We start from the raw sequence: 12,650 nt of genomic DNA on the forward strand, positions 1-12,650 counted from the left end.
CTTTGCAGAAGTGAGGAATTTGTGGCCAAAGAATAATTAGAGAACATTATGAAATACAAAATGGATAATTTTGATTACATTAAATCAAAAAATTTCTGCACAAAGCCTTATTTCTAAAATATATAGAGAACTGAGTCAAATTTATAAGAATATAAATCATTCCCCAATTGGCTAATTGATCAAAAGATATAAACAGTTTTCAGATGAAGAAATTAAAATCTCTATAATCATATGAAAAATGCTCTGTCACTAATGATTAGAAAAACGCAAATTAAAACAACTTTGATATAATAGCTCACATGTATCAGACTGGCTAAGAAAATGATGGAGTGTGTGGGGAAAACCTGAGACACTACTGCACTATTGATGGAGTTGTGAATTGATTCAGCCATTCCGGAGACTGGAGACTGACACTATATGCAAATGGATATAAAACTGGGTATAGCCTTTAATTCAGAAATACTATTTCTGATTCCCAAAGAGATTTTAAAATAAGGAAAATGACTTATATGTTTAAAAATATTTATAGTAGCTCTTTTTGTAGTGGCAAAGAATTGGAAATGAAGGGGATTTCTATCAATTGGGGGATGGCTAAACAAGCCATATTGTAATGGAATATTATTAGCTTGAAGAACTAACAAGATGAGTTCAGAAAAATCTGGAAAATCTTACATAAAATGATACATAGTGAAGAGAACAGAACCAAGAGGATGTTGTACACAGTAGCAATTGTGTAGGACTTAGCTATTTTCAGCAATACAATGATCCAAGACAATCCCAAAATACTAATGATGACATATATTACTCATTTTCAGAGAAAGAACTGATATCGTTTGAATACAAAGGCATGCTATTTTCACTTTCTTTCCTTTTCTTTTATTTGTCTTGTGCAAAATTATTAATATGAAAATATTTTACACAATTGTAAATATTTAACTTATATCTAATTGCTTATAATCTCAGAGAGAAGGGAGAGGATGGAGGGATAGAACTTGGAACTCAAAACTTTAAATAAAAATGTTTAAGAAAAAGTCTCAGTACTTGCTCATATATACTGACCTTTTTATGTTCCTCTTTATTCCCTTATTTGCATTTAAAACTTTCCACTCAACTACAAACTTTTCATCATGTATTTTTCAAATCTTCTATTTCATTCAAGGTCTATTTCCATTCTTTTCTCCTCTTTCTCTCCCTTAACACATAAATTACTTAGTTTTGTTCGGTAAGTTATTTTTGTCTTTAATCCTATATATTTTTACCTTTTTGAATATAGAATTTCATCCTCTTCACTTCTTTGAAATGGTGGCAGCCAAATATTGTGTCATACTGACTGTGATACTGACATACTTCAAATCTTTCTACACCCTTGCAATATATATTTTTTAACCTGAAAACACTGGATTTTGGCTATAATGTTCCTGGGAATCTTCATTTTGGGGTTTAAGAGGTGATCATTACATTCTATCTTGGTTTCAATGATGTAGGCAGTTTTCTTTTGTGATTTCTTGAAATGCAATTATATAGTATTTTTCATTTGGCCATGTCTTTAAGATTATTCAGTAATTCTTGAATTTTTCTTCTTGATCTGTTTTCCAGGTTACTTGTTTTTGATATGACACTTTACATTTTATATATATTTTTAAAAATCTTCTGACTTTGTTTTAATATTTCTTATTGCCACATGAAGTCATTAAATTCTATATAGTACACTCTAATTTTTAGCATATCTGTTACTTGGTATAGTTTTGGACCCTTATGCTATGCTGGGAAGATGACCGTTATTTCTTTCAATTACTGAAAAAAATCACTATTCAATCTTGTAATCTTCTTAAATCATTGTCGAGGGGTAGCCAGGTGCCACAGTGGATAGAGTACCATCCCTAAAGTCAGGAGGACCTGTGTTCACATCTGGTCTCAGAAACTTAACACTTCCTAGCTTGTGACCCTGGGCAAGTCACTTACTTAACTCCAATTGCCTCAGCAAAAAAAAAAAAATCATTGTCAGAGTAATTTTTGGGGAAACTGGACTGTACCAGTATACCATCTTCTACTCTACCATCTTGGTTTAACTTGCCTCTCTTTCATTTTTTGAAAAATAATAGCTTTTATTTTCAAACATATGCAAAGATAGTTTTCAACATTCACCCTTTCAAAACCTTATGTTTCAATTTTTTTCTCTCTCCCTTACCTCTACCCTCTTTCCTGGACAGCAAGTAATCCAATATATGTTAAACATGGGCAATTCTTCTAGACATATTTCCACAATTATTTTTTGGGTGTAGATGGCTCTCTCCATCACAAGTTCATCAGACCTGACCTGAATCACCTCATTGTTGAAAAGAGCCAAGTCCATAAGAGTTGATCATCACATAATCTTGGCGTTGCTGTGTATAGTGTTCTCTTGGTTTTTACCACTTCACTTTGTATCAGTTCATGTAAGTCTCTCCAGGCCTCTGTGAAATCATCCTGCTGGCCATTTCCTATAGAACAATACTATTCCATAACATTCATATACCACAATTTATTCAGCCATTCTCCAACTGATGGGCACCCACTCAGTTTCCAGTTCCTTGACTCTACAAAAAGACTACCACATTTTCGCACATGTGGATCCTTTCCCCTTTTTATGATCTCTTTGGGATACAGCCCAATAGAGACACTGTTGAATCAATTCACTTTCAAATGGCAAATTTTTCCCTAAAGGTTTAAAGTTCCACATTTGACAAGGGATGACAATTTCATTTTATCATAACCCTTACGTTCTTTGATTTTGCTAAATTCTTTTAAGAGAAGAAGGTGATATGATCATAAAAAAGATAAAAGCTTACAAATAATTTATAAATAATAATGAAAAACATGTTAACCATTCAGTTTCAATTTCCATTACTTGCAGTGTTCCCCTCCTCTACCACTTGTTTTCCTCCTGCCTACAGATGTAGATGGTTTCTTGGGATCAACAAGAGCAAAATTTGTTCTATAGTTTTAAAGTTCTGGGACTGATGAGGAGTAATGATATGTGATATATCTTTAGTTTAATGATTTTTATTTTGTTTTGGTGAAGCAATTGGAGTTAAAGGTCACATAGCTAGTAACCATTAGGTGTCTGAGGCCAGATTTGAATTCATATCCTCTTAATTCAGGGCCAGTGCTCTAACTACTGTACTATCTAGCTGCCCTTCTAATCTAACAAAGAATGGAATCTAGCAAAGGAACATCCTTTTTAATGAATGGGATCCTGAATTCTATGTGAGACACTATTGGATAATATATCAGTTTTGTGTCAGAAGTACTGATGTTTTTATGATCTTTGCCTTCACAATAATAGGCCCTTTGTCACAAGGACTTTTAATTAGAGTTGGAAGATATTTTGGAGGGGAACTGGGAAAGGATAACAGTGCCTTATAAAACTCACTTCATGTATTGCACACACATATATGTAAATCAGCAGTGTTTCTTACTTTGAAAATTGCCAGTGGAATTCTTTGAAAAAGCAGTATGTGTTCAAGGAGCGGCCATTTATCAGGAAATAGATATGAATTAATATTCTAGTCAATACCAGTGAAGCAATTATCATCTCCTCAATGGACCAATCTATTGAATGAGAGACCTACTTAATGAAGTTCTTGAAACACTTTAAGCATATGTCTCAATACGTGGTCAACGTGGCTGCTCTGATAAGTAGTAAAGGAAGTAGAAATGTTGGGCAGGAGTTATTGAGGAAGATAATGGAGGAGAGCATGAAAAGTGATGATTCAAGGTGAGCAATGCAGGTTAGGATACCAGCTAAACTGCAAAAGAAAACGAGACTTTTTGTTACCAGTATGGCCCATAATAACTAATTTCGTTCTGACCTCGGTTCCATTTAATTCAATTCAATTTGACAAAGACAGTTATGACACGGTATCTTGTTCCTTTCTTGCCATCACTTGACTCACCTATAAAGTGAAAATGTTAGACTAAGACAACCTTTAAAATCTCAGCTCTGAATTTTTGCTTCTATGCCTATCTCAGAGCTTATGGATGGACATCAAATTGAACAGATGAGAGTGACAATGTGCTATGAGAATCTGATAAAAGAGAAATCACTTCTAATAGAGTAGGTTCAACTGGGTCTTACAAATTTTTAAACTGAGTTTTATAGATGGAATTGAAATTGAACAGGTGGTGGCTCAATAGATTGAGTTTCAGGCCTGAAGTCAGGAAAACTCATCTTTCTAAGTTCAAATCCATCCTCAGACACTTACTAGCAGTGCAAGTCACTTTACTTTGTTTGCCTCAGCTCATTAACATTCTGAATATTCTGAATATTTATAAGATGGTCAGAATCTATTGCCTGTGGCTTACATAGTATTGATTTGACCCGGGGGGAGAAGTTATAAGACCATGAGTCTATTTGTAACTATTCAAAAAATTAATATATCACTTCTTTAAGATTTATAAAGCACCAACAGCTAATGAACTGTCTGACAGGCAGTGGGGATATTGGATTGGTCCTTTGCTTCTTATCTTATACTATAATGTATATATTGTGTTGAGTACATAGAATGGCCCAAATGGCCCTTTAGTTCTTTACACCAATGGTGACAAATCCACATAGATAGGGTGGGGTGACTAATTCTTACACAAATTATCCCTGTAATGTAATGTCCATTTTATTTCATTTTTATTTATTTTGTTAAATATTTGCCAATTATATTTTAATCTGGTTTCTATGCACTCAGGAGGCAGCTTCAGAGTGTTTGACTTCTTTGAACTGTATTCTAGAATCTTACTTGTAATATTATTGGTGCTTTTATTATTATTAGTTTATCTTCTTATCTTTCTGCCCCTTTAAACTACAACTCTTTGAATAATGTTTGTCTACTCATTTTTATTATCTAACATTGTATGAACAAACTTTGTTCACCTATTTAAATGACCTTTGGATTTGTTTTCTGGACAATGATCATTGTCATAAATGCTCCAAAAATAAATATGGTCATAGAAAAAAAAAATCAGTATTTCTCTCTCAACCAGTTTCATACTTGGCTGGATACTTGTCCAAAGTCAGGAAAGAGTTTGATGACATTGGTGAAGTTACTTCCTTTTCCTGGTCCTCAGTTCCATCATCTGTGAAATGAGGACATTGAATTAATTAGTTTTTAAGGTCCCATTTAGCTCAAATTTTTCTGAGTTTTTATAAGGGGCAAGGATGCCATATGCTCATATTGGCATAACAGCAAACAGAGTGCTAAGATGGAAAGTTCTTGGCTGAGAAATGGAGAAGTGGAAATCCCTATATAAATCCCTATATATATGAAACAATGCAAGGATTGACTAGCCCAAGAAGCCAGTGTGCAATTATGGCAGCCCTGTGGTACCAGCCAGCTGCTTCTGTTTACTTGCCAGTGGCAATGATTAAATGAAAACCTATATATTATTTTTGTTCAGTCATTTTCCAGTCATATCCAACTCTCTGTGACTTTCATTTTATTTGGAGAACATTCTAAGTCCTCTAATGCCTTTGTGTTGGTTCTTCCTCTGCATCTCATTCGTATAGCATAATTACTAATTTTATTTTTTGTCCTAGTTTTGCTTTTCAGTCAGATCATATTCAGTGCTCTCCCAATCTTTCTTTTGAGCTACTAATTACTGATATCAGTCCATTTCTGTGTGAAAAACATAAATAATTTGTCCTTGTGGAGTAAATAATCTTTGATCTTGATTTTGATCTTGATCAGTTTAGTTGACAAAGTCCTGAAAATCTGCAAGTTCATAGAATGTCCTTTTTTTCATTTAATATTATGGTTAGTTTGGCTGGATATGATATTTTTGGCTATAGGCTTAGGTATTTTGATTGTTGATATAGATGTTATTCCATAACCTGTGGTCTTTTATTGTAGCTGCTGATAAATCCTAGACAATTCTAATTGTAGTTCTAGCATATATAAATTTTATTTTGTTTCTTGCAGAATGTTTCCTTTGATCTAGGGGTTTCAAAAGTTAGCAATATTTCTATGTATTTTCCATATAGCATCTCTTTGAGATGGCGACTGATAGATTTTTTTTTCTATTTCTACTTTTCCCTCTTGTTTTTATAACTTCAAGGCAATTTTCTTTAATTATTTCTTATATTATTGTCAAGATTCTTTTTTTTTTTTTTTTTTTTGGTGATAGCTTTCACAAAGGCAAACTATTCTTATGTTTTATTTTCTTGATTTGTTCTCCAGATCTGTTCTTTTTTCTTATGTTTCACATTCTCTTCTATTTTTTCATTCATTCATTTTTTTCATTGATTTATTGCAAAAAGTATGAATATTAGACAAGAGAAGATCTTTGCCCTTATTGATTTTATAATTTGGTAAATAATATGGGAACAGAATACATGTGCAAATAATGCCAATGGAAGGGTGGAGGTTGACTCAATCAATCAATCAATCAATACTTCCACAGAATGTAACTATATGTTTGAACTACATGTACAACATATTACATATATCTTGAGATAATTCATAAATATACATAGAATACAAACAAACTTAACATATACTGAAAAGCAATAAAATAGCACTGACCTATATAATAATAATGAAACCTGAATAAATAGCTACATACATGTATGTAAGTGGTAAAACTATTCATAGATTTTTTTACCAATAATAATAATAATAATAACTAGAATTAATATAGTGTTTTATGGTTTGTAAAACACTTTGCATATGTTAATCTTATTTGATCTTCATAACAATTTTGAGAGGTTGGGACTTTTATTATGCCCATTTAACAAATGAGGAAGTTACTTGTTCAATGTTATGCTGAAAGTAAATGAGGAAGGATTCAAACTTAGGCCTTCCTGATTCCACATAAATAATGCAGGCACAGAAGCTGATAAACATGAACAATAATAATGAATGACAAGACAATAATAAAATAGATAAAATATCTAGTACTTAACACATTCATCTGTGGACATAAGCAATTAAATTTAAGGAATAAATGATAGATACACATTAATATTGTCTAGCTAAATATGTAACTTTCTCAGTTTCCTGTGGAACTTCAAAAATTAATATCATGACATATCAAATATCCCTAGTTCTCTTATGACCTGCTGACTTAACTTCCTTGTTTCCTGAATTGGTTAATAATATGGGCTAATTAAGTCCTCATAAGAATTAGATTTCTTCATTTCCAAAATCTTATGGAGAGTCTAGATTGGTTACTTTACTCTAGGGGTTATCTGTAGTCTCAGAGTTTCTATTGATGATTTCTATGCAGGAAAGGTGTTGTCTCTTAGGTTGACCCCTTCTCTCTGAAAATTCTTTTATGAGAAATTTCTATGTGGTATTCAATCATCTCACCATCCTGGTCATCTCACTTTAGACATGCTTCAGCTTGTAAATGTCTCTCCTAAAGTGACCCATAAATGAACACAAAACTCATATTTTGACCAAGGAGACTCTCATTTTATTCTTATACATTTGTTTTAGCTTTGATGGTTGGTAAATTGTACTATTAATTCATGTTAAATTCAAAGTGCTATTTTAGTCCATGACCCTCTACTTTGCCCAATAGTCTAACACCATATCTTTATCTTGTATTAAATATCATCCCTCCTTTATATAATAATTATATATTCATTTCTGAGCTAGGCAAAATTTAATATTATGGATGTATCGTCCAAGTGTGAAATTTGGAATATTAAGTTATATTGATTTCAAGTGATTTACAGATTATAGGACAACTAATTGGTTTCTTAAGTGTTAACTTCTATCAAAGAAACATTTTTTGAGACAGGATTTTAAAAAAGAAGTCCTTTAGAGGGGGCTGTGAAAGGAGTCCAAAGAAATGCAGTTATGGAGTTTAAAGAAATGTCTAACTTACTTAGGTCAATTAGGTGGTGAAGTGGAGACAGTACTGAGCCTGAAGTCAGAAAGACTTATCAGATATTTACTAGCTATATGATCCTGGCCAAGTCACTTAACCCTGTTTGTCTCAGTTTCTCATTTGTAAAATGAGCTGGAAAAGAAAATGGCAAAACTGCACCAAGAAAACATTGCATAGGTTCATGAAGAGTTGGCCACAATAAAATGACTGAATGGCACAATAATTTGCTTAGGGTTTGAGTGGCTTCCAAGAAGGACCTTGGATTTGTAGCTGGACACCTCCCTTCCCTCAAGAAATGAATCTGTATTCCCAAGGATCAGGGGCCTGAGAAAAAAAAATGGGTTGGGATTGAAAGTCACATTTAAATGTTCACCTGGGCCAATCGGACTGTTAATTTATCTGAGTATCTCTATTTTACCTATCTTATAGTATTTCATAGCTTTTCATAAATGTCTATACTTTGTGTAAAGAAATCACCCAGGGCAGAACCATTTCAAGCTTTTATAGCCATCCTTAATCCCACTTAGGGTTTCTCCTTTTCTCATTTTCTAATTTACAACATAGCCCAGAGTCATTGAGGTGATGATTTTTCTAATTCTTGTCCTCTGTTTCTTCTATAACTGGCTTCTGGCAATCCCAATAACTGTATCCCCAGACATCCCCCCAGTTCTCCCCCAAAATTCTAACCACTTGTTCCTTAATTTTCCCCTTAGTTCACCTGAGACAAAAGCAAGATTTTCACAAGATGATTTATATTAGAAACCAAGAAAGAGGAGGTAAAATAAAACGTTCTAAAATAACCTTACTCCAGTCACTGGGGTGGTATAACTTCCTGGGCTAACTATTGTCCTTACTATATAGCTATCTGGTCACAAGTTGGCCAACTGCCATGCTTCCTCCTTCCTCAGAGGATAGACTGTACTGCACAATTCCCTCTTAAATCTCCAGTGCAATTTGAAGATCCTTTTTACTTAAAAGCGGGGCAGAGAAAGGGAAGGTTCCAAAGTAGGAGAGGGTTTTCAAGAGCTAGTTCCTTTTTATTTTTTATTTGTATAACCAAAATCTTCATTTGTAGCAAAATGAACTTCTATCAAAAATGTCTTGCATCACCTTGGTTACACTATGGGAATGTAGGATTAGTTCTATGATAATAGTCAAAAGAGAGAAAGGAAGGCTGTAAGAAACCACTACTGGGTTGCTGAGATGATAGCCCTAGAAGTAACCAGAGAGAAATTTGGATTGTCTTCTATTCAGTTTGCATTCAGTTTTCCCCATCACATGCTTCCCTCTAGCATAATAAGACAACATGGATTTCTGTGTTCCAATTTCAGATTCTTTATTACATTCATAAATCCTACCCTAGGCAGGATCACATGAGTAGTAAATAATGATGGTCTGAAAGGAAGAAGAGATGACACAAGTGAAGTAGATCAAAGTAGAAACTATAACTCTAAGCTAGGGAAGGAGAAATGCTTTGGCTAAGGAGAGCATGGGGCTATGTGGTCAGGAGTGGAATCAATGTCAGAGCTCAATTGAAGATCATGATTTTATGCAAGATCAATGTTCCCATCTTCCCCTCCTTAGGAATTCGTGCAGCATCGAGCACTGGTCCAATCCATGCCCTGACACTGACAGTGACATGTGTTGTCTCCTCGAACATCCCAGGAGCCACAGCCATAGCCACAGGCACAGCCAGTAACTATAAACCCTACAAGGAGGAAGAAACATTATGAGCCCCAAGATTCCAGGGAAAGGGACAACTCCCTCATATCCTTGGATAGATCTCTCCTACCCTTCTCCTCTATCAGTGTTGAAACTGAAAAAGTGGGTGAAGAAATAGGAGAGGAGACAGAGTAGGAAGACTGGGCCAGAGGAAGTGAAGAAGCTAGGAGAGAGGGTTTGAGAAGAAAAAAAAGTCTTAAGGAGATAAGAGGAGAAATAAAAAAGAATGAGAAAGCAAATGCAATACAATACAACATCAAACTCCAAGAGAAAATGGAGTCAGAAAGCAAAGATATCTTGGAGAAGTGGGTTAATAAATCCAGGAGTGTATCTAAGTTATATTTTAATATATTTAACATCTACTGGTTATCCTGCCATTTAGGGGAGGGGGTGGGGGGGGTAAGAGGTGAAAAATTGGAACAAGAGGTTTGGCAATTGTTAATGCTGTAAAGTTACCCATGTATATATCCTGTAAATAAAAGGCTATTAAATTAAAAAAAAATAAATAAATCCAGGAGTCCAATGGAGTAGAATAACTGGACTAGAGAAAGGACTGGGGTAGGGAGGAGGTGATATCTTGGAAGTGAGGTTAGGGAGTATCTTTGATCACTTACCTGCAGGACAAGTGGCTAGGGTGCCTCGATTTGTCACACTTGTACAGGAAAGGGGTCTCTTAGTTCCGATCTCTGAAAGGCAGGAAACAAGAAGATGGGGTATTTCTTGCTTAACCCAACTCTACAAAAGTCCTTCCTTCTCCTGCACCCCTCCTGGTCCCCAAGTGGGACACTGAATCTCAACCCTATGGACACTCAAGGTTTTGGATTGTTTCTTGGGACCAACAGTAAGATTGTCCTATACTGAAGGAGAAATATTTGGATTTGAGATTTGGAAATGGGATTGGGGTTTACAATAAAGAATTTAGATTTGATACTTGAGTTCTATTACCTAATGTGGAAAGAGCATCTTGTACTTTCTTCTCCACAATGAATTCTATTTCTTTTAAGCAGCATTCAGCATGGCCAGGAGATAGTTGTGCTAGAAGGTGCATGAGAATGAGCAGGAAAAGGAGAGCAGGTTTCATCTTGTTACAAGGTTGTATCCTAAAGGGAGAAAAAAAGCTGGTTAAAAGTAAAGAAATTGTCTTCTTATTTCCTGAAAAGACTGTAAGCTGGGGAATAAATGATCTTGATTCCAGAATGTCAGTCCTCCGAGAAGACAAATGGAGAAAGATTGTAGAATCATCTCACTCACCTAAGAAAAGTTGGGCAGAGTCTTCAGGGTAGGGGGTTAATATATATCTGGGGACTTTTCTGTTAGGTCCATCCTAGCTAAAGTAAGTGTACAATGGGATATGTTGTTTCAGGGCCAAGGAAATAATAGCCCCTTTTACTCCTGTTTACTCAAATGTTATTTCAAAAGCTGCTATGGCAGCTGTGATATGCCATACTAGGGACAAAACCAGAGTAAATATTGAAGGAGTGTCCAGAATGTTGCTTCAAGGTCAGATCAATAATGGTCCCTTCCCTTTTCTCACTTCTTATTTCAAAGGAACACTCAATCAATTCTGGTAAACCACTCAGGGGCAAGAACACAGGAAATCATATGGGGAGTGTCTGGTTCTAGGACAGGAAGCAGCCATTATCACTGTACAGGGGACAAGAATGGGAACAAAACTCTTACTTTTGTCTTCATAAATTTTTCCTTCTTAACACAGGTAAGAGAAATGGGTCCACAGATCTTAACACTTTTGATTCAAAGAACCTTTGTTTGTTCATTCAGCTCATGGTTTAGGTCTTGGAAAAATTTGCCATGTTTTGGGATACCTTATGACCAAGAAGTTCAGGAGTTTCATTTCCTTAAAAAAGTTGATTGCACATAAAACTGAAGATCCGCTATGCACAACTTGCTATTACTTTCATATATACAACAAAATTATCATGTATAGATTACACACACACAAACACAAACACATATATATGTAAATTAGTCTAAACATACATCTATTTTTCAGTTGTTTCTCTGGATACAGATAGTATCTTTCTTCATATGTATTTTATGATTAATTTGGATATTTATAATAAAACAACTTATTTACTCAAAGTTGTTCTTGCAACAATATGGCTGCTACCATAGAATACTCTCTTGATTCTGCTGATTTCTCTCATCCTCCTTTCAGACAAGTCTTTCCCTAATTTTTTAAGTTCATAGAGCTCATCATTTCTTATTGCACAGTAGTATTTCATCACAATCATATACCACAACTTGTTTAGCCATTCCCCAATTGATGGGCATCCCTGCAATTTCCAGTTTTTTGTCACCACAAAGAAAAGAGAGTTAGTAATAAACATTTTAGAACATATAAGTTATTTTCCTTTTCCCCTAATTATCTTCAGAAATAGACCAAATAGTGGAATTGCTAGATCAAAGAGCATACATAGATTGGTAATTTAACACCTCTTTAGGCACAAATCTATATTGTTCTCCAAAATGGTTGGATTAGTTCACAAATTCAGCAACAAGGAATTAGTGTCCCCAATTTTTCCACACCCCTTTCAACATTTGCTTCTTTCCCTTTCTATCATTTTAGCCAATTTTGTAGATATAAAATGATATCTCAAAGTTTTAATTTGTATATCTCTATTCAATAATAATTTAGCTTGTGGCTAGTTTTATTTTGTACTAAATCCAATGGGTGAGACAGTGCTCTAAATTATTACTGAATAGAGAGATGCAAATTAAAACTTTAAGATATCATTTTATATGTACCCAGGTTTGCATTTCTCTATTCAATAATAATTTAGAGCATTTTTCACATAATTATATATTGTTTCTATTTCTTCATCGAAAAACTGCCTATTCAAATCCTTTTACCATTTGTCAATTGGGAAATGACTTTTATTCTTATTTATTTGACAAAGTTCTTTAGATATGAGACCTTTAAATCTCCCCCATTCCTCTATTTTCTATTTTTCTTCTTATCTTGGCTATATAGGTTTTATTTGTACAAAACTTTTTAAATTTAAGGTAATTAAATTGATCCATTTTATACCTAACTTTGTTCT

The 12,650-nt window shown here is 34.3% G+C and overlaps 1 protein-coding gene across 1 annotated transcript; it reads right to left on the bottom strand.

Annotated features, from left to right (window-relative positions):
- Positions 1-9,198: 9,198 nt before the first annotated feature.
- Positions 9,199-10,678, bottom strand: LOC100928108 (resistin-like beta). The gene is given in 4 exon segments (XM_023498983.2): positions 9,199-9,487; positions 9,489-9,574; positions 10,203-10,274; positions 10,534-10,678. Coding segments are annotated over 4 exon segments (387 nt in total). The 5' UTR covers positions 10,670-10,678; the 3' UTR covers positions 9,199-9,394.
- Positions 10,679-12,650: the final 1,972 nt, after the last annotated feature.

This window comes from Sarcophilus harrisii, chromosome 3, assembly GCF_902635505.1.
Source record: "Sarcophilus harrisii chromosome 3, mSarHar1.11, whole genome shotgun sequence".
NCBI classification, from domain to species: domain Eukaryota; kingdom Metazoa; phylum Chordata; class Mammalia; order Dasyuromorphia; family Dasyuridae; genus Sarcophilus; species Sarcophilus harrisii.